A 22,840-nucleotide genomic window follows, 5' to 3' on the forward strand; every position below is an offset into this window, starting at 1 on the left:
TTTTATCCTGTTTTGCGAAAAGTGTATTTCATTATTTTAGCCATTGCACAGAAAATTAGCTTCAGATTAGTATCAAGAAGCACGACTGTCCCATGTTTCCTTCCCCTCACCATCTCCATCATATACTGAAGGCAGGTTACATATTTCTCCCTTCCCACACTGAGGACACAACTTCTGTGATGTGTAATGAGCCGTTTTTTATCAGCATCTGAACAGCAACATCAATTGTCAAGAAACTGTTCCTTTCTTGAGGAACTAGCATTTCCAACCACCACCTATCTATTCTCAGAATCAAACAGCAACACCATCATCACTTTAAAGAGATTTTCACATCAAGGCACCTAACAGAAAGTTAATATTTATTACTTGTACGTTTCAGAGCTGATGATGTCCACAGAACTGTTGTTTGGCAGTGCAGAAGGACTGGGATTCTGCCTTTGTCTTGACTTCAAGAATTCCGATAGGATGTACTGCGCTTGCTGGAAAGCTATCAGAATCACACCCAGAAGAGACAAACTGCAAGACAGGGAAAGATAAATGTTTTCAGCAAAACGTGTGTGTAGAAATAAAGCAAGATTTACATTCAGGAGGTTGGAACCAACATCAAATTGAATGGGTTAATTGTGTTCAGTGTTGAAGTTATTACAGCCAGCATTCATAAAGGTGGGATCATTGAGACTGACTGGAAATATTTCCCTCTGCATGGAACCTGGTAGTCTTCAGCTAGTTTACCGAGCATGTTATATCTCCAGCTAAAGGGAGGAATTCCTTCTTCCCAACAGCACTGTATTGCCTGGAGCATCCCTTCTTCAGGTATAATACTTCTTAATCCCAACCTGTCTGGAATTAGCCACTGCAACTCCCATCTTCCATTTAATAGCCTCTCCTGTCTATGACTTTCTGCCTGCTACATCATACTTCTTGGGTATGTTTTCAAGGCATATAAAAAGGTATCCAACTTGTTCCCTAGAAGCTGTAGCACTCCAACTCCCATCAGCCCCACCCACAACAAACAGCAAGGAATGCTGGGAGTTGTAGTCCAGTAACCTCTTGGACAGACCTAGGTGCTTCATCTCTGTATTAGAGGGGCTTGCATTTAGGGGGAAAATGTGCTTCCTGCTCAAGGAAAAACCAGATCTAGTAAGACAGTGAGGAGGTGGCCAAGTTGCCTTTTCTTGATATCATCTTGCTGCTGCTTTAAAATCTAAGGTTTAGGTGTCTGAGACTGAAAATTTCCAGGCTTTATGCCATGAAGCAGTCTATAAATTTGTTAATATGTATAAATAAATGCTTTACCTGACAAAGAGCACTGTAAGCCTCCAGAAGGACTCTTCCCAGCTGGGCCCTGGTACCACATCTGCACACAGTGGTAAAAGATGGTGAGGAAGAGTCACATTGAGAGTGAAGTGGAACTCGACACCACCAGCAGTCACCAGAGTCAGCTCACGGATAACCCATGAAGAAGTAAAATCTGGAGTAAACCTGCACACCAAAAAATTAAAAAGCCAGTGACATTTTGACGGGAATCAGGTCCCATGAAAGTCCTGTATTTTTGTTCAACATCAAACCCCCTGCTTCCTCCTACCACTCTTTGTGATTCACTTGTAACCCCTTTGATCACAATGAGGAGAATCCTTTAACACAGCACCTAATACACATGGCTGAAGCCTGCACATACCCATTACATACAATAACCTTTATTCCCATCTGTCTGAATAGAATTCAAGTAGAAGTCCTAGATGTTATTGAAACTCCTTGAGCAAGAGGTGCCTTCAGCAGGACACATAACTGCACTGCATGTTCCTCTGTGTGCTTTCAATCAACCACTGTGGTCAGCACCATCACCCTTCCTCTCAGCAAGATTTATGGCCCAAAGCACTTGGCTTCAGTCGGCGTGGGGAACTTTTTTGGCCACCCACCTGATGGGAAAATGACATTACGCCTGTCAAAAGCTGACCCATGTGGGTGCGGGGGAAGATCCTGCTTGAGCAATACTGAATTCACCACACACCATTCAGTTCTGCTTTCAAAGTGGTTCAGGCACATCAGCAAGTTTCTAGCAGGAACTTGCTGGTATATCCAAACCAAGCAGGATCGAACACCCCATGTATCAGGGGATGTACAGCAAATTCAATCCTGCTTTCTGCAATGTCATCTCTACCTGCCCCACAACTGATGTCACATGGGACATCAGATGTGGGGCAGGTGGTGTGGTTTGGGGGAAATGGCCTCACAGGCCAAATGCAAAGGCTTAGTGGGTCAAGTTTGGTCCACAGGTCAGAGTTTGCCCATCCTAGCTCTGTATTCTTTCCTCTTCTGTCCATGCTATGCTCCCTGTGACTTGTATCACAAACATCCAGAGGTGTAACTTTTCTGTAGAGAAATCTTGTTCAGTGAAGCAACTCATAATTAAATCTTGAGTAAAAGATGTTATAACAGTATCTGATGAAAGTATTTCCATCTCATATAAGGGCTTACAATCACCACCTTTATGGCACTGTATGGAGACCAAGTTAGAAATCCTGAATATTGCTAGATCATTGATTCCAACTGAGTAAGATGAAAAGTGAAGAAACGCATCAGCTGTCTAGTACCCAATCATATACCTTACCTAAAAGTCAGTTAGCTAGTTTGGCTTTGTTTGTAAATACACTGGGGCAGACAGTCATTTAATGGAGGAAGGCCCAATTCACATGCTGTCCCCGAAGAACTCCCAACCTCTGTTTTGGGAGGCTCAGAAGACTACAGGGGGAAAAGGCAGATTGGCAAAACCGCCCCACCAGTACCAGCAAGAGCATCCCATTAGCAAGACTTCAAGTAAAGGCTGGACCCACAAAATTTAAAGTACAAATGGATCTTCTCCCCTTTGAGTTAATTAAGAAAAATTAATTATGATTCATGTTGAATAATGTTCATTATAATGGAGATAGACTTCTTGATATTAAATCAATGAAAGATGTTCCCACTACAGCCTTTAATTGTGCTGCTCTGCCCTGGCCCATAACATGTTCCACAGTAGGATAAGTTATTTTTCCTTCAGCTCTGAAATTGCCCTGTCAAAGTTACAATGTTGTGCAGCATGACCCTAACTGGAAAACAAAATGCTCAACACACACAACAGACTGTAAGCTCTGCAACCCTTAAGGCAAAGATAGCACTTTAAAGAATGCTTCCAAACAGTCAGAAACAAGGATAGCCTCTTCTTGGAATTTTTATTTATTTATATGAACTTTGTATGACACCTTGAGCTCCTTTGAGGTAGGATATAAGTGTAATAGTGTGGTTCCTTTTAAACTCAATTCTAAAGTAAGCCAGTTTGTCAATGGAAAGTGGCAAATGCTTACACAATGCTAATCTCCCGCGAAGAGTTCTGTGCCAGAAAAAAATCTTGGCAATTGAGTACTTCAAATCCATAACCCTGGCAGCTGTACCCATTAATCTTCATAGACGTTATAGTGATAGGAAGATGACCAACGTTTTCAACCTTAAAGTTCTTTGTGATGGATAAAATTTGCTTGCCATCTTTCAGTTCTAAAGAAAACAAAATGCAAGTTACTTCAAGGTAATCATTAAAAGCCATCTTGAGGACACTTCTAAGTGGCAGAAACTGTACTTTCCTACAACTATGTTACAATATATTCAAGTCTTCATCCTTATTATGAAAGGGAGATGGGAGTTGGAATGGGGACATGTAATACTTCACATGCAACTCTTCCTAAATCAGGGCACACCATCTATGTGAGGATTGCACATGTATACTACCTTAAGTATGCACAGCAGCAACCATGGTTATGCATGTGAAAACAGACGTTTATGTTATTCACTCATAGCTGTGCCCATGAGACTGGCACTTTATCCTCCAAACCATGCACATCTGTTTGGTTAAACTAATCTCACTTAGTCCTTTCCTTCTCAGATTGTCACTCACGTCTCCTGCAGTCCATAAGGGTTGATTCTGGCACCTTAAATCGAAGGGATCCTCCTGCCCCTGGCAACCTTCCCCCTACTTTCAACAGCTCTCTGGCTCCAATGCCTTCGACATAAACCACATCCAGAACAGTCAAATTATTCCTGCAATAAAGCAAGGGTGCCTTTATAAATAAATAAATAAAAAATTAAAGGGAAAAAAGAAAAGCAGTCTTCCCACAATCTTGCAAGATGTGGGCATCTTTTGGAAAAATTCACTGCTGTGCTTTGCCAAGACCAAGTACAATTCCTGTGGATGCGAAATATTTCTATAATTCGCATATACAGTAAATCCAAGCTTTAGGGGGAAAGTACCAAAGATCAAATTTGGATGTAGCCCTGGGGCCTACACTCACTGATGGAAATATGAAACAAAGCTTTCTAAAACAGTGCCTAATTCGCCCCACAGAATCTCGAGAAGAGACCTACCTGACCAGTATAAGGGAGTTTACCCTTTTGTAATCAATAGGGGTGAAGACAACACCAACTCTCTTAGTTTCTAAAGGCTGCAATTTTAAATAAAGCAGCTCCGAACTAGATCCAATGTAATCGTGGTCTTCCTGTAGTTCGTCCTGCAAAACAACATGAGCGAACCATTACTAACACATCCATGCTCCTGAGGGAAATCAGGAAGATGAGAAGCAGAGAGGGAAAGACTACAGTTCCACTTGCCCTGCATACTTACGCCTTTCTTGCCTGACTGTCCCATTCCACTAATGAGGTGACAGAGTACCATATTTTTCGCTCTATAAGACGCACTTTTCCCCCTCCAAAAATTAAGCGGAAATGTGTGTGCGTCTTATGGAGCGAATGCAAGCTCTATAAGCCTCCGCTGTGCCCCAGAAGCTTCGCGTTGCTTTTGCTGAAGCCAGGAGAGCAAGAGGGATCAGTGCGCACTGATCCCTCTTGCTCTCCTGGCTTTGCTTCACTGGAGAGGCGCTGCGCTGCTTTCCGTCTCTGCGCAGCGCCCCTTCAGCGAAGCGGGAGGAGAAATGGAAGGGGCTCCACTTCTCCTGCTGCTTCGCTGAAGGGGCGCTGCGCAGAGATGGAGAGATTTTTTTTTCTTGCTCTCCCCCTCTAAAACTAGGTGCGTCTTATGGTCCGGTGCATCCTATAGAGTGAAAAATACGGTATTTTATTTGCCCCATCTAGAGGGGAAAGGGAAGGATGAGGATACCAGGACACTGCCATTAACAAAGGGGACAAAATGTTTACAGCAATGTGTGTGAGGAGTGGGGATACAGAAAATACAGGTGCCACCCGCACCTGTCTACTGAGGTTTTCAGTGTTGCAGGTAGGAATAATAAAGCCCCATTTAACAGAGTTCCTGAACCCTTTCTGGAATTACAAGCACTCTTGTTATCTGGTGTTTCCACTGATGAATGCAAAATGTAAGTTTTAAATGTTAGATGTGTTTTGAAGATTTTTTTAAAATCAGCAATATATTAAATAAATGTTATAACTTCAAAAGTTTCAAAAATTGTTTTCCATTTAATAGCTAAACCAATGTTTCCAAACCTTCCCCCTCCAATCACTTGAAAATTCTGATAGCCTTGGTGGACTACTTAATACTTTTTCCTGTCTGTTACAGCAAAAGGAATCCACTGAGTTAGACGCTGCATGTTTTTTAATTGTATTTCGTTGCATCTCTTATGTCTTGTATGTTTTGTATTGCAACTTGAATTCCCTAGTATTCAAACTGTAATATACAATATAAGAAACAATAGAAGCAATAAAAATACAATGACAATCAATATGGCTATTCAGTGCATAGATGCTGCAGACTACCTGTATGAAGCTCGCAGACCACTGTTGGTCCACGGACCACAGTTATAATAATAATAATAAATAATAATAAAATTTTATTTATATCCCGCCCTCCCCAGCCGAAGCCAGGCTCAGAGCGGCTAACAACAATAAAATGATACAACATTCTAAAATCATTTCATTATAAAATTAATTCAAATCAGATTAATGGCAACCAATTGGGCTAGAGTTCTGTGAGGATAGCCAAAGGAGGGAGTCAGGCTGTGCCCTGGCCAAAGGCCTGGTGGAGCAGCTCTGTCTTGCAGGTCCTGCGGAAAGATGTCAAATCCCGCAGGGCCCTAGTCTCTTGTGACAGAGCGTTCCACCAGATTGGGAATTCCTGACCTAAGCAATCCAAAAATTAAATGCAGGTTACAGGTTATTAAAAAAACGGCCAACTCCTTTCATGCTCAAACATGTTTCTGCATAAACCACAGACTCTCAGCTGTGTGGTGGCTCTTTCTTTCCAATTTAATGCAAAGAGCACCTTAAGTTCCATTTCTGAGAGTGAAAAACATATATGAGACACTGCTTACCCTGTGAGCATAATCTTCTGTCAATCTAAATTCAGTGGTTGTGAAGTTAATAGACTGTACATTTGCACCAAACCTATATAAACCAAGAAAAGAATATACATGTATAAACCTTAAAAAAAATTATAGAAAGTAAAGAACCATAAAAACCCATTTTCAGATAGTTCTCCGTTATGAATGGAGGAAAAAGTAAGACAACTCCTCATGGCCCTTCTATTAATTTGGGATATCTCAGTTGGCTTGAGTGTCTTAATCTCAGGATCAGCCCCATGTTGGGCAAAAGATTCTTGCATTGCAGGGGGCTGGATAAGACGGTCCCTTCCAACGCTGCAAGTCTATGGTTCTAACCCTCGATCGCCACATGTTAGTGGCTGGTACAGTGGAACCTTGGTTCCCAAACTCCTCCGTTGCCATACATTTCGGTTCTCGAATGCTGAAAACCCAGAAGTAAATGTTTCCATTTTCAAATGTTTTTCAGAACCTGAACATGCGACACAGCTTCTGCTGAGTGCAAGAAGCTCTCGCAACCAAAGGGAAGCCGCGGCTCCGTTTTCGAGCATTTCGGAAGCCAAACAGGCTTCTGGAGCGGGTTTTGTTCGAGAACCAAGGTACCACTTTATTGTGAAATAAGCCTAAACACAAGTGGGATCTTCCATGGCATTAGAAACTTTGTGCCAGTACCATGAAGACCCTTTGCATGCACAGAACATGACTGGTAGATGCAAGCTCATTCCCCACCCACCCAAATACATGGAAGGAAAGAAACTATTTTCAGATTATACTATTTCTTAAATTACCACAAGAAACTATTTCTCATTACCATTTGCTGAGTAGAGTCAATGGAGCGCGAGGATCAGGATAAAAAGAAAGAGGCAGGAGTTGCAACATAACTGGGAAAGATGAAGGGTTTCTTAGCGTAAAATATTTTACCTAAGTAATTGGGGAAAAACAACAATATTAATACTTCATGTTTTAGAATTCAAGCCTCTTCCCTACTCCCAAATTCTGCTATTTTTGGTACAAAACATTTTTTAAAAAAATCTGGAGTGTTTTCTGAAATATTTACAAACGTACAGAAATATTGACACATCTTACTCATGTTGATAAAAATTGCGAAATCAGAGCTAAAAACCATTATGACTGTCCTTTTATTTTTGTTTTCAAAATAAGAGAGGGTCTCGAAAAAGAATGAGGTAGATTTAAGGTTTAAAAAAATTCTTTAAAAAGTATTGAAAGCATTATACAATGAGTAAAATGACAATATAGGCTATGGCGTAGTTTGAATGTGATGCTAAGCCAAAGCATGGCTAAACAAGAATGAGCAAACACACAGGTTCCCAGAGAGAAGATCACAGCTACTTCCCCCCTCTTCTGCCGTTGCTACCACTGTGCCTGAGAGGGGAAAGCATGAGGCTTGGACAGGCTTGTTCCCATCACAAGACATCACACTTTATCTGAACATCTGAACACAGTCTGTGTGAAATTTCATATATCCACAGCATATATCCACAGCTATCAGGTTTTAATACCATAAGGTTTAAAAGAACCTGGTGACTGCTGGTTTTAGCCTGCTTTTTCAGTTAATTCATAAGACCTCAACAGGCCTGATAATGACATTAAGTACAGTCGTACCTCAGAAGTTGAACGGAATCCGTTCCAGAAATCTGTTCAACTTCCAAAATGTTCAGAAACCAAGGCACAGTGGCGTCGCAACAGGGGGGCAGTGCACCCCGTGTTCCATGTCTGTGGGGGTAACAATAAGTCACCCTGCAGGAGCTCATGGGGGCACGAGCAGCCATCATGCCAACACAGCCGCATGTGGAAGATCCTCTGTTCATGGCTGTAGCCACGAGCAGAGGATCCCAGCGCCAATGGCAAACCGCTAAGTACAGCGCATGTGTGGCATCGCAGGCATGCGCTGTATGTAGCTACGCTCCAGCGCTGTACGGACGGTGCCGGGATACCTCCGTCGCCGCTACAGCCACAAGCAGAGGATCCCGGCACAGTCCGTACAGCGCTGGAGTGGCGCCGGCGGCAAACCGCTATACAGCGAATGTGCAGCATCACTAGGTACGGCGCATGCGTTGTACGTAGCGATGCCGTACGTAACGATGCCTGCCCCGGGTGTCACGCCGCCTTCCTTCGCCCCTGCCAAGGCACGGCTTCCAATTGGCTGCAGGAAGCTCCTATAGCCAATTTGAAGCTGCGTAAGCTGCGTCAGACGTTCAGGTTCCAAAGAACATTCGCAAACCAGAACACTCACTTCCGGGTTTGCGGCGTTCGGGAGCCAAAACGTTTGAGTTGCAAGGCATTCGTCAACCAAGGTACAACTGTATAAGACAATGAGCATAAATACAATTTTCTGTTTTCAAAACCAAAAATGGAAGTAAGACAAGTGAGGAATTATGTCCAAAAGTTTTAATAAATCTAAAAATGGCCTCACCATGCTATTCATTGGTGCAGCTGCACTGAAGTTCAATGTGAGACCAAGCTCTGTAACCAAGTGGGGTAAAGGTAATGCAAAGGATTCTTCTTTATGATCCTTCTGATGAGACGCTTGAACAAGTTCCCCAATATTTCTCCTGTTGAGTTAATAAGAACATATATAAGAGAGGTTTCAAGACATCCCATTTCAATTTACTAGCTATGTCAACATTAGTGATAAATCGATCCATCCTCCTCCCTCCCAATTTTTGTTTTGGACAGATATCCTTTGTTTAGTTTAATCTCTTCATTCAGTTGCTTATAACTGTTTTACAGTGCTGTGAAATGGTTGTTATGCTTATTTCTTGGTGTGAGGCTGTGTAGTTTGTAGTGTTTTACATTTGGAAAATGTAATAAAAAGTATCAAAAAGAGCAAGAAAGTTTTGGCTTGCCATGTTATGACAGATCATCTCTTTCAGAGACAGAAATCTCCAAGAGCCCTGTAATTATGGCCTTGTGTTTGCAATATTTTAGCATCTTCGGTTTCATCCTTTTACTTTTAAATCTCCTACTAGAGATTCTACAACACAGTACCAAACCTTAAAAAAAAAAAAGAGTGACAGAACTGTAAATGTTTTACGGCCACTTACTGAAAATTTGACAATGAATTCTGCACACTTCTAAGGGCTGATGCAAGCACAATGCATCTGATTCCTTCACTTCAGTGAAAGAATTAGAATCACACACATTTGTTCCCTTCTTCAATGCAAATCCCTTGTTGGTTTTAACTATGGTTCAAGCATATGCTTCCCCCAGTTTTAACCATGGTGAATGCTAACCAGGGTCCATTATTGCTCAGGAACTACCCGGTTTATAAACATCTGGTCAAAACCAATGCTGATGGTAAATGCCAAAGCTTCAGCAGCTCAGGTGGGCTGGCCACTGACACCAGTCTTGTGTCCCTCTTTTAGACTTTGAAGAAGGAGGAGGAGGAGGAGAAGTTTGGACTCGATATCCTACCTTTCACTCCCCTTAAGAAGTCTCAAAGCAGCTAACAATCTCCTTTCCCTTCCTCCCCCACAACGAACACTCTGTGAGGTGAGTGAGGCTGAGAGACTTCAGAGAAGTGTGAGTAGCCCAAGGTCACCCAGCAGCTGCATGTGGAGGAGCAGGGAATCGAAACCGGTTCACCAGATTACGAGTCCACCACTCTTAACCACTACACTACACTGGCTTCCAGTACTGGTTGTTATAGGAGGCAGCAGTAGCAGACCTCTTTGATGTGGCACCTTCCAGCCAAATCATTTCCTTTTCCCACTTAGGACATTGTAGGGAATTGAGTACTGTGACTGGAAACAACTGAATGAGAGCCATTTTCTTCTGCTGTCACCAGTGACAGTAGTGAAGATGAAAATTTCAGAAAACGAGAAGCAGCGAAAGGAAGTAATTGAAAGGTTGTGACCCCTGACTTCAGTGGTGGAGGCAAAGTATTTTTCAGAGCTGAAAGGGGGGTAGTCTGGAAAGAGAAAAGGCTCACATAGGAGGGGACACATTGCTAGGCACTATAAGGAGTCTCTCAATCTTGCAGCCTGAACTGTGGTTAAAGCTAGCAGGAGGTAGTATGGGGATTTAGGAGGACAGGGGGTACTGGAAGGAAGCAGAAGATGCTGGTAACATTATGGTCCAAGGCCTGTTCCCTTAACCATGCTTAAGGAATCAGGAGTGCTATGTCTGCACCCTCTGTAATGCATGATGTGACTATTTAGTATTAGCCCCTATATCATGGATTTTAACACATTGACCGTAAGCATACCAAGATTTTACCACTCTAATGCTGAAATTAAGAACATTCTGTATACACACCTGCAAATTTCATTGTGCTTAATTTTTTGCCATTTTTCATGGAGCTGATATGCAAGGTCAGAATCCACACTCCATGTAGAACTGTCCAGAGATAGGCTCCTTTCCCAAAGCAGATTTGCTAAAATAATAACATTCCATTTCATTGATACATAATATTTGTTTATTGCTTCTTTTGTTCCAAAATTTGATTTCAAGAAGTCATAAAGAGAGCACATTTAGAAATAGTATGACCAAAGCATAACAGCTCTTAAACACCGCCCTCCATATTTATGCACAAGACCACAAACTTCTATATTTTTTAAAAAAATATACCCCAATATTATTCTCTCCCTCTTGCACAATTTTCTGCCCCACCTTCCCTTTTAGGCTCTTGCAAAACCAGCACCCCTGTGAGCCATGCTCATAAATCTGCATTGCCTCTTTCCCCAGAACAAAAGCAGATTATCTAAAGCAGACTGACTTCACTATAAGATGTTCAACATAGCATGACCAGAAGGCTGCTAAAATCTACCAAGAAGTAGTTAGGCATTCAGAAAGAAATAATGTTTGCTTAAAAAAACATTAGTATCCATTAGTATCATAGATGGGAACACCCTTCTTTTCTGCTTTTACCTGTGTCTGACATGCGCAAGGAACAGTACACATCACGATGTGCTATGGCTTCAAAATGAAGATCTCCCTTCTGAAAAACATTGATTAAAGCACTAAGTAAATTAACAAATATTGCAGGGGGTCAGACTAGATGACCCTTGGGTCCCTTCTAACTCTTCAATTCTATGATTGTATTTAAGTCAGCATGCAAAGAACAATCCTATGGTTTTCAATATTTCCCCACACCCAATGTTTTTAAAAATACAAACAATTACAGGGGGGGTGGGGAATCAAGCCACTTTGCACATTAGATGGAAGTTGTGAAAAGTGCTTGCACCTTAAACAATCTCCACTAGCTTTCAGAATCATGTGCACTTTCAATTTCCACCACTTAAAATAATATGCAAAGTGTTCCATAGTATCCTGGTTTGAGTTCTGCACCCTATTCAATACAATACAAAATGAATTCAGAAGGAATATTTGACGCTCCAGTGACTTTGTGTAAATTAAGACTTCATTCAACCATTTTCCTAACGACATTTTCCTAACTTGAAATTTGGATAAACCTCCCAAAAATCTAATACTCTGAAAAGATAGTATCACTTCAAAAATTAATTATTACTCTATGAACTGCAAAGTATGCAAGTCAGAATATACTACTGTAAACATATGCAATTCAATACACTACCTGGGACAAAGCAGAATAAATTTGCAGCGGTATCTCGAATATCACTCCAATATTTGTGGCCACAAAAATATTGGAAAATAAACTTGTTACTGATTCTTTGATGTGGAGTTTCAAGGAAAACACATTCCAACATCCTGGAGGTAGAGTCAAAGGATCTGTGAAGTTCAGAACCTAATGGCAAAAAAACATCAGATCAAACCAAGTGCATATAAAGTACATCTACATGAAAAATCTTGCTCCGTTTGTTATCTTCTGCTTCTAATAATACACAGGGGAGTGGCAGATTGGGCCCTAGCTAAACAAATTTATCTAATTATTCATGTATAAGCAGGGCTGCTTGCATTCCTTAACAGTCATGCTGCGCATGTATGGAATTTGGTAATGGGTGAAAAAATCAGCACCATGACAGCATCAAGTCTGCCTTGAGGAAAGATTCGAAAAATGTGCAGGCAATGCCTGGCAACATTTCAGAATACAGAAATGGGAAGATAAGCTATTAGCTTCATCTGGTCAGCTTGGGACTTTTATGTCCTGAATATGCTCTTCCCAAATTCCACAACTAGCAGACTAAAATAAATACAAAATAAGCAGTTTAATATAACTGTTCACAATTTATCAACCAGCAACACAATTTTAACTTTTCTTGGTTCGTCTGATGTGATTCTTCTTTTTTTAGGGCTGAGTACACATGCCCAGTATATAAATGGAGATTTTAATGAATGGGATGCTGATATACATTGCTAATTGTTTAAGGAAAAGTACCAAGTGAGGCTTACAAGAAAAACTCACCTTTAAAATATCCTTTGTTTCTCTTGAAACATATACGTCATTTAGCACAATGCTAAAATCAAAATTGTTGGTAAACCATATTAACCAAGATGCAGAAATACTGCGATGTGGTTCTATATAAAATACCGTTGCAAATGGATCGATTCCAACATACCTGTAGACAGAAAACAGTTCACTGCTGTTATTTACTTGCAAAAAAATCACACCCTGCCTTGTGGTCTAACCAGGATCTTTAAAGCGTACCTTTTTATTATTGCTGTTTATCAAATAATATTGCCTTATTTGATTATAATATTTCTGTATTGTTGTGTGTGCATATACATACATTTTTCAGACTTATAAACCACCTGGTGAGAATAGCATGCCCTGGAAGTTGCATTAGGAATTATTCAAATGGACGAAATCAAAATAAATATAAGGGTAAGATCACAAATTAGACAGGGCTGCTTCACATCTGCATACATCATTTGCATCACAGGTGAATATGTGAACTGACTTCACTGAAAGCCTATTTGAAGGCAAGAAAGAAACTTCTATCCATGCTATTTGATTTGAACTATGTCTTCCACATGTCCTGCATCACGTGATGTTGTACTTACGAAGTGTGACTATGTACACTTCATAAGTAGAACATTTGAGAACATAGCATGTGGTACACACCTGAGGTTCTTGTGTTTCTTTCCCTAGATCCACTACATTGGAAGTGTACCTCATACATATGCTGGCTTGGTCATGTACACAGAATGGAAGATGGCAGGATCCCCAAAGATGGGCTGGCTTCAGGCACCAGGCCTGCTGGCCAACCAACTCTCTGTGTCATGAGACAAAGGTTCTTGAGAGCAGGAGAAGTAAGGCAAGGCCTACAAGACCTATAGCATCATTCAAGCCTGCTAGCTGTAACTGTTAACAGCAAACTGTAAAGTCACTGTGACTCGTGCCTCATCTTGAGTGCCCTATAAAAGTAGCCAGCCTCTCTATGGGCTTCAGTCAGTCAGCACCTGTGTGTCTCAGCCAGTGTGTGTATCTGTATTGTTTAAGGCAGACAGAGTGGCTCCAGGACTCCAGTTAATCAGTAACTACGACAATGCCTCTGTGAAGAGTTAGATAGCTGCACTCTGTGTATGCTCTTTGACTATACTGTTTATGAACAACTTCATTTTCTCAAGTAAAAGATTTATTCAATTTATAAAGAAGACTCTGCGAGATTAATGTACTGCTGCGTGACACTCTGTGTTACAAAGATGTCTGCAAATGTGACACGAAGGCTTGCAGCATTAACTCTGCCATGTGGAAATCACTTGCAGACAACTGCAGTGTCTGGAGACAGAAAGAGAGGTCATGTATCCACAGCAGTGACCGCTGGGAGAAGTGCAGAGAGAAGAAATGCCATGGTGTATTACTAACAGTGAAACCAGACACCTTCACCTGCCCCAGCTGCTATAAAACAGGGCTTCCCCTTATTTGTCTCTACAACCACCTCTCCAACAGTTTGACTTTACCCCCAAAGGTGTACTCTTCCATTGTCTCTCGAGACAGACAGCAGTACATGAAAATATCTATATGCCCCGGATATATAACGCGGAAGTGGGATTTGTAGAGCTCCATGACATTTAAAGAAGCCCTGCGAGTCATTTGCACTCTGCCACATGAACTAGGCCAGAGCTAGAACACCCATCTGTTTTCACACAAATTACTATATAGAGCATGAACTTCAAAAAGTGTTCTCAACTTCTTGGCTTTGGTATATGTTTAATAATTTAAAATGGCAGCATTAAACAAAAAAACTCACCCTTCCATTACAGGATGGGAATGGCATGCTTTTGGCAAAGCTGTACTGTCTAACAGATTCGTCCTCTCATTAGCAATGTGATTGCTTCCAGGGCCACACAACGTACCTGTGCCAAGGAAAACAGACATCTTATTGTAGCACACACTTTTTAATATATAGTCTGAGAATGTTGTTATTCTAAGGAGGCTAAATGTAGTGCTCTTGATTCAGCCTTATCTACATTTTGACGTTTTATTGGGTGTTCAAAGGGTTCCATTTTTCCTGCACAGTTATGCCAATATCTCAGGATATATTACTGATTGGGATGGAATGTGATACAAATCAAACAAATGTGGGTTCAGGATGACTAAATCTCTCTGGTTATGAGAGATTTCTTGCCTGAGCTTTTGCAGGTTAACTCCAGAAGCATCTTCCACTGACTTCAATGGGGCTTACTCACATCAGCCCTATTATGTGCAATCAGGCTATACTACTGAATTCCTTCTTCTGCTTCTGCATCACAATAATGTGACCCCATAGCAGACTTCCATTTGTTTACTACAATTTTAAGAGCTTCTTTCCCCAACTGATGAATACCAGTGCATTGTTAGGTAATGTGGAGTGTCAGCAGACTGCAGTTCTACGCCAAGTGCTGGAGGAGAAGAATTACAGATTGAAATGCAAAGTTGCACAGAGTGACTCAGAAATAAAATGGAATTATTTTTTAATGCTCAAATACAAGCCAAATCTTGAGATCTGTGCACACTCCTAAAGCATTTGTCCTTGTTTATGAATAAAACCAAGGCATTTGTAAATTTCATAAACGTAGTACGTAACATTGTGTTGTAAGTACGTTGCACATAATAGATTTACAGCACAGCACTAAGTGCCATCAACTTTTGTGTGAGTTACCAGCAGGTAAGCGTGTAAGCTTAAGTTGACAGGAATGCAATTATTTCTGACAAGTATGCAATTATTTCATCTCCCCACACACTACTGCACAGAAAAATGTTTATTCCATGGCTTCAAAATGTCCTGAACTTTACATCTCTCTTTTCTGGGTGGTGGGGGGTGGGCAACAAATGTGCTAGAAGGGTCGTGAAAATGGACACTTAATATATAATCTTCAGGAAGTGTATCTGTTTCAATGCCATATCCTCTTTAATACACTTTGTCATATGATATAATGGGGAAGGTAGACATCAGACTACATTTTATTGAATACACTGTACCTTTACAAACAACAGAAGCGATTCTTGTGAAATTTGTGGTCAGTGATGGCAGCAATATTGGCTCAAACTGCACAGAAAATTTTCCTTCCTGTGACAAGTGTTTTACATCCTGCAAAGAAATCACATTACATTAGTATAATGCTATAACTGTCTAGGCTGCTGTGAAGTTCATCTTCACGACAATTTAAACTGCAATTTGTCAGATCAAATCTCAAATCATCTACATTCACCCAAGGATAGTTCTTAAGCTAATTATGATACTCTTAACAATCAGACGTGGATCCCTTTTGTGAATGTGATAAAAGCTATAGACTCATTTCCCAGAAAAATGCACACAAACATATACATACACAATTTTACATGCAGTTTCATTTACAACATTGGGTGGGATAAATTGCACCCGGTTCAAGGAACCCCTGAAGCCATCCATGGACTCCCTAGGGTTCCCTGGACCACAAGTTAAGAACCCCTGTACTAAATTATATATTTTTTAAAAAGTTACCTGCACATAAAGAAGGTTGCTCCCTGAATGCAACACATACAAGACTACTGGGGAATCATCTGTTCAAAAAAAGAATAACAGTCAAAAGGTCAAACCATATTTTTGTCCATTGCTGCAAGAACATACTATATCAATGAAACATACATGCAGACACATCTTGGACTTACCAGAGGTCTGTGTTTTGTCCATTGCTACATAAACTACAAAAAGGTTTTCCAGTAAGTACTGTCTAAGGTCCACAAATTCATGTTGCATATTTTCCATTTTGACCATTAAGCTTATCTCTAGCAGCATTAGGCCATCAGATGCAAAGCAGCAACTCTAATGCAAAACAGAAAGGGAAATCAAAAAAATTAGTCACATGAGAACAATCAGAATGTTTCACTCAGAACTGCAAGACTTAACCTGCTATGGTTCCTTTAAAAAAATCCTGGTGTCTAGCATGCCAAAAGGGGAGATGTTTTGCTGGGAATCTGAAGAGAAAGTTATACTAATTTAGGAAATAATGTTCTGCTACAAATGCACAGCAGATATACATTCTGCCTCTTTAGGATAAATACTGTTCCTCTGCACATTCTGCACTGGAAATCCTCTAGCTATACACAGTTAAGGAAACAAAAATGATGGGTGGGTAAAAGGTAAAAGTAAAGTAAAGGGACCCCTGACCATTAGGTCCAGTCGTGATAGACTCTGGGGTTGCAGCGCTCATCTCGCTTTATTGGCCGAGGGAACCGGCGTACAGCTTCCGGGTCATGTGGCCAGCATGACTAAGCCGCTTCTGGCGAACCAGAGCAGTGCACGGAAATGCCGTTTACCTTCCCACCAGAGCGGTACCTATTTATCTACTTGCACTTTGACGTGCTTTCGAACTGCTAGGTTGGCAGGAGCAGAGACCAGGATGGATTGGTACATAAGTGTAAATAGACATGTACACACAGTTTTCTAACGTGACCATTATATCTTTCTTCTAAAAGTTAGTTTAGCACCTTCAAAAGAGAATTACCGTAAATCTACAGTCATATATGGACAGTGGACAAGGCAGACCTCCACTTCTTAATCCACAAAAGTATATTCCAGTAAGAGTGTGCCTTTTAACTGTTAGGCACTTCTTGACATGGAATGGCAACAGGGGTGCCAACTTAAATAAAATATTGGGGGGGGCAGGTAAACCCCACCCTACATAATCGATCACATGATGCGGTGCATGCACACCATTTGAAGGGCAGTGCCCATAAACTTAAGGGGGGCAGCCCCCTCAATTATTTTACGGGGGGGGGGCGAAAACCACTTGGCCCCTAGGAGTTGGCTCCTATGAATGGTAAAATGTGGGAACTGGTGACAAGAAACTTTGAGCTAATCTTCAGGTCACACTGATGACAAGCAAAGGACAGTCTGTCTTATACTGTACATCTTTAAATATATGATAGATTGTATGTATGTATATATGTGATGTAGGCAAACAGGAAATCACAGAATTTATGTTCTAAAATAGGCAGAGTGATTTTCTAAGTTGTGTGTGATAGAGGTAAAGAGGCAGAATCTAAAAAGGAAGCAGTCATGCTGGAAGAAAACAGATACACTGAATTAAAGTTACTGTGAGCAGATAGAGCCTAGGTCAATATGGTAGTTGGTTATTTCCCGTAGAGAAAATATTTGGGAATAAGCAAAGATTTGGGAATAAGAAATATCCAATCTAGATGGTGAATGGCTCAATTAATCCATGCAGTTCCAACCTGAATATTGTTGTCTTCCTTATAAAGACAACAATATTCAGCTTGGAACTGCAAGGATTTGTTGAGCCATTCACCATCTAGATTGGATCTACTTGATGGCATGCAGCCATAAAAATAGCACAGCTAAGACATAGTCCTCAGAATGATGTTATGGCTTTTTGCACGGTCAGCATCAGATTTGGCATAAGACATTCTTAACGGCCAAAGACAGGCTGCAATTCAAAAAGTGAATGATGCCAGTCAGATCACAGTTGGCAAGATCAATGGGGGAAATTCCCAAAGAATTCAATGCACAACATAGTTTACCAACGTAACTTGCTCATTATGCCAGCATACACAGGATGAAAGGGATCAGTGCTTTGAGGAGTAATCTCAGCATACAATATCACTTAAGCACCTACTTCCCAGTGCAGTGTCACATAGAATCACAGAACAGTAGACTTGAAAGAGACCCCCGAGGGTCATCTAGTCCAACTCCTTGCTCTGCAGGAATCTCAACCAAAGCATCTATACCCCAGGTTAGCTGTTCCATGGAATAGACCTAAAGTTGTCACAGAAGCTAAAATATCCTGAATTAGCCTTAAGGATTCACCCTTGTTCATATACGTTGATGCCCCCAAAACAGTAAGTAAAGGCTACTTCAAGACCACAGCTGAGTCCAGCTCAACTAGCGTAGCTGTGTGTGGCTGGTGTAGTCTCTGATTTAGGAAGAAAAGTATACACCGTACCTTAAAATGCTGATACAATTTGTTAAGTAATCGGCATTCAAGACGAACTTTTAAGTGACTGACATTCCTAGTTTCTGCCTGGAAAAACAAACAAAAAACCAGAGTCAAAGAAGGTCAAACCAGTATGGTGTGTAGACATGTGATGGAGTGCTTAGAATGTTAGACTAGGACCAGGTTTCAGATCCTCACTTGCCCGTGACGCTCACCGGGTAATTTTGAACCGGTGTCTGTCCGTCTGCTAGGGTTATTGTGAGGATGGGAGGGGGAAAGCAATGTATGCCATCTTGAGCTCCTTAGATAAAAGTGTTATAATAAATGTGATAATGAACTCTACATTTTTATTATCAGCAACCTTGACAATTATATAATTCTGACAACTTTTTATAGTTGCCTTCTGTGTTTTACGTGGTCGATTACATTGCTACATACCTAAAATATTTTAGCAAATTCAACCATATGCCAAAAAATGGGTCTATTTTCAAACAAATATGGCAACTTGTGGTCCTAAATTTGGTCCTCAAGAATACTTAGAGCTTGTATACCCTATATAAATCAGGTATTTTGAAATTAAATTCACTAATAAACAGTACCATTGCCAAAGTCAGCTTTCCATTATATCAATTTATTTTCTGGTTAAGAATCCTTTCAAATACCCATGAGGGGGAGCTATAGCACATCTAATCATACCATTATTTAACTGTTTAATTATTTGCTGGTTCTTTTTTTCAAACGTGAATCTCAATTTCTTTTCCTAAAACCACCACATTTTGCAGCAATTCAAGGTCAAAAGATGGTAACAATAATTGGTTTTGTCAGTTACACATGAGAACCATCAGAAACCTTCACATAAACCTTCACAATGAACAGCCACTTATCCATGCAATAAGAACTGCAGAACATCTTCGGTGCCAACTCTCAAAGAACAGAGTATCTTCTATGTAGCTGTTATGTTACAGAATAAACTGCCTTAGTGTTATTAACGCTAAAGCCAGTACACTTCTGTTGCCACATTTAATATAGCAAACCTGTTCCCCTTGCTTCTGCCACAGCATGCAGAGCCAGTGATCGAGTTTGCAATAATTTCATAAAGCATTTAAAGTAACTTTAAGGGATAAATAAATACAAATCCATCCTTTCCTCTGTGTGTGTTTTAAATACTTGCAAACAAAACTTTGCTCTGTGCAAAGCAGACGCATAAAAAGTGGCTCAAACCAGATTATGATAATCATTGCTGCTGCTGCTGCTGCTGGACAAGTAGCAGAACAATTACATAGATGTTTCCCAACAAGGAAGACCCACAAGCATTGTTACACATTTCACTAACGGTAGGCATGTTTGTTTTTGCACTCACGTAGCTTCTCCCTTTATAAAATGCATGTAATGCTTCCAGTCAAGTTTTCAAGTATAAACTCAGCAAGATGACATCCCAGCTGGCACTGGCCTAGCAACCATTAGAGAAAAACTAGCCTAATCTTTAGCTGTAGATTTCAAGATTATTTGACTTCGAAGATTCTAACAACAATATTTTAACACCAGATTTTTTTTTTTTTTTTTTTTAATGTACAAATGAGGAGCTGGGTCGCAATACGAAAGAAACTTACTGTGGCAAAGGATTCAGGTAGGTAGCTGTGTTGGTCTGACACAGTCGAAATAAATAAATAAAATTTAAAAATATCCAGTAGCACCTTAGAGACCAGCTAAGTTTGTTCTGGGTATAAGCTTTTGTGTGCATGGTATCTGAAGAAGTATGCATGAACATGAAAGCTTATGCCCAGAACAAACTTAGCTGGTCTCTAAGGTGCTACTGGACAATTCTTTAAATTTTAAAATTTATTTGCTGTGGCAAAGTTAGGAAAGAGACCCTGAGCAACACTCTTAAAAAAACACACTAATTTTGAATGCCAGGTCCTGCCCAGAAATGCTGGAAATAGTACTGGAACCTGCAGTTTCCAGTGTGACAACTCTGGACACAATGGCACTGCGCAGGATTTGTCCTGGTGCCTGCAAGACCTCGAGTCCACCCCCCACTAGTCATGAGGTAGTTGAGGGCGGTTACCTATTCCCCTTGAGAAGTACACAGAACTAGGGGAGGAAACTGGTTTATCTGATGCCCTTTCCCCACTTCCTCTTTCACCTCTAGGTGCTTTTTAAAGCTCAGACTGCTACGCGAGCTGCTGATCTGAGCCTTGAAGAGGAAGTGGAGAGAATGTGTTGCTTTCTCTCTGTCTGTTTCTTTTTTCTTGGGCTGGTGGGGTGGGGAGCAGGTAGAGATTGACCCGGAGAGAAAACCAAGATGCTGAAATTAAATACTCTATTCTCAAGGGTTTATCACAAGATATTGTGTGTGTGGCCATAGATTTGGAATACACAAAGGAGCTTATTCAAATCCTGGCCTCTTCTGCTCTACACAGCCTGTCTGTTTGGTCCACATCAGGGTTTACCGACCTTTTGGGGCTGGTGGGACAGATTTTGGGGGTTAGAGTGTGTTATAGGGCACAAAGAATGAAGGTAACTTCCATACATATTGCCTGGTGCGCATTTTTTATTTGCGTACAAATCTATATATAATCAGCAATGAGAAGTAAGAAATATTGTTATTCCAAAGAGCAGCTACTTCTAGTGTACAGTCATACCTCTTGTTGTGTTTGCTTCATGTTGCAGATTTTCGGGTTGCAAACGCAGCAAACCCAGAAGTGTATAAGTCCAGGTTTCGCCCTGCGTGCATGTGCAGAAGCGTTCTGCATGCTTCGCACATGCGCAGAAGCGCTCTATAATGCTCCACGCTTGCGCAGAAGCGCAGCTCTAGTTGCAGACTTTTCGAGGTGCGAACGGATCGTGTCCGCAACTAGAGGTACCACTGTACTGGAGAGCAGCAAAGGGCAACGCAGGAAATGAAACAAGGACATGTGTGCATAGTACCTGGGGTTTCAGTGGTCAGTTGTCAATTGTGCAACTCACAGGAATGATTATTCCTACATTTGTACTGTTGCAGAGCGAGATACTGTCAACAATACTACTATCTCCCTCCCCACTACAAGATTCTGCCAGGAATAAACAACAATAGCCCTTAAAACCCCATGGTATCATTTCCATTAACATTAAACAGAAAGCTGAGGTACAGTTCTTTTTGAAAAACAAAGCAACCTTACATGGTCCCTAAAATATAATTTATTTATTTTTAAAAAAAGTTACTATACCAGTGTCTGTGAGATCTGGATACTGTTGATATGTGGAAGCAGTAAATAAGTATTTGCTAGTTGCTTTCTAGAGTCTTCTGAAATGGTCCTTGAAGTTCCTGTTCCAAAGACCTGGTGTAAAACAGTACATTACATTCACTATTTTCAAACAAAAATAACATGCTTTAGCATGTTACGTGCTAAAATAGCAGAATATATTGAAATTATTCAGTAACACAGCTGCACCAAATGTTCTTATACAAAAACATTTTCAGAGTGCAAGGCCTCCCCACACAATGGTTTACAACATTTTCCCCCTGTTTATTGCTTCTTCAGCAATATTTTAAAAATTGGGGGAAAGGTTCTGCTTCACTAGGTGATTCCAGGCAATTGGGGATGACAGTCAATGTGATTATATTAATGCCATGTGGTCAGTAAGATATGGCATGTGGTGACATCACAATGTCAATTCAGAGTGAAGGCGATTTCTGTTTGAGCATGAACTAAAAAAAAATGTCCAGACCACAGCTACCATATTGAACCATTTTAGACAATTTTATATGCCATTCCTAAAAGTACCACTTTTCATCTACCTGGACCAGGTCTGATAAACATAAAAAGAGTAAGAACAAATCTAGGCATTTTATGCATCAAATAGCAAAAGATGCATTAAAATGTGAATAGGACTTTCACAATGAATAATGTGACAGAAGTCTCCAAATAGGCTGCTGAGGGGAAACTGAAAGATAAGTGTACTAACATTTGTTTCTGCTATTTAGATGGTTATATAGTATTTTACTTGGACAGTGGCTTTCTATATGAGATTTCTAAGGAAGAGGGAAGATAATCTCCTAGTAATTCTTGCTGAAGTGGTTCCGCAGTGCAAGTTATGAAACTGAAGCAAGAAGATCAAAGACAGAATAGTCTTTTAAACTAATGATTGTGGTTCCATAAGTCCACTTTTCTGACAAGTGTTACACAAAAATCCCCTCTCTTGAGCTCTTATGAACTAGGACTTGGAGAAAGCAAAAAATAAATAAT

General features: G+C 40.6%; 1 protein-coding gene across 1 annotated transcript in view; it reads right to left on the reverse strand.

Annotated features, from left to right (window-relative positions):
• The window catches only part of TMEM131L (transmembrane 131 like), a 59,611-nt gene that overhangs the window by 14,445 nt on the left and 22,326 nt on the right, over nucleotides 1-22,840 (reverse strand). Inside the window, exons 4-21 of the mRNA XM_081022220.1 lie at nucleotides 21,821-21,950; nucleotides 18,624-18,701; nucleotides 16,330-16,483; nucleotides 16,163-16,221; nucleotides 15,661-15,769; nucleotides 14,450-14,555; nucleotides 12,661-12,814; nucleotides 11,872-12,042; nucleotides 11,205-11,274; nucleotides 10,593-10,710; nucleotides 8,749-8,887; nucleotides 7,126-7,235; nucleotides 6,309-6,381; nucleotides 4,396-4,538; nucleotides 3,929-4,071; nucleotides 3,345-3,531; nucleotides 1,297-1,482; nucleotides 367-516 (exon numbers count right to left, since the gene is read on the reverse strand). Of these exons, the coding sequence (XP_080878346.1) occupies nucleotides 367-516; nucleotides 1,297-1,482; nucleotides 3,345-3,531; nucleotides 3,929-4,071; nucleotides 4,396-4,538; nucleotides 6,309-6,381; nucleotides 7,126-7,235; nucleotides 8,749-8,887; nucleotides 10,593-10,710; nucleotides 11,205-11,274; nucleotides 11,872-12,042; nucleotides 12,661-12,814; nucleotides 14,450-14,555; nucleotides 15,661-15,769; nucleotides 16,163-16,221; nucleotides 16,330-16,483; nucleotides 18,624-18,701; nucleotides 21,821-21,950 (2,280 nt within the window). The remainder of the gene's footprint in view (nucleotides 1-366; nucleotides 517-1,296; nucleotides 1,483-3,344; nucleotides 3,532-3,928; nucleotides 4,072-4,395; nucleotides 4,539-6,308; nucleotides 6,382-7,125; nucleotides 7,236-8,748; nucleotides 8,888-10,592; nucleotides 10,711-11,204; nucleotides 11,275-11,871; nucleotides 12,043-12,660; nucleotides 12,815-14,449; nucleotides 14,556-15,660; nucleotides 15,770-16,162; nucleotides 16,222-16,329; nucleotides 16,484-18,623; nucleotides 18,702-21,820; nucleotides 21,951-22,840) is intronic.

The sequence above is a fragment of the Podarcis pityusensis genome (genome assembly GCF_964106645.2).
Source record: "Podarcis pityusensis genome assembly, chromosome: 9".
Classification (NCBI taxonomy): Eukaryota; Metazoa; Chordata; class Lepidosauria; order Squamata; family Lacertidae; genus Podarcis; species Podarcis pityusensis.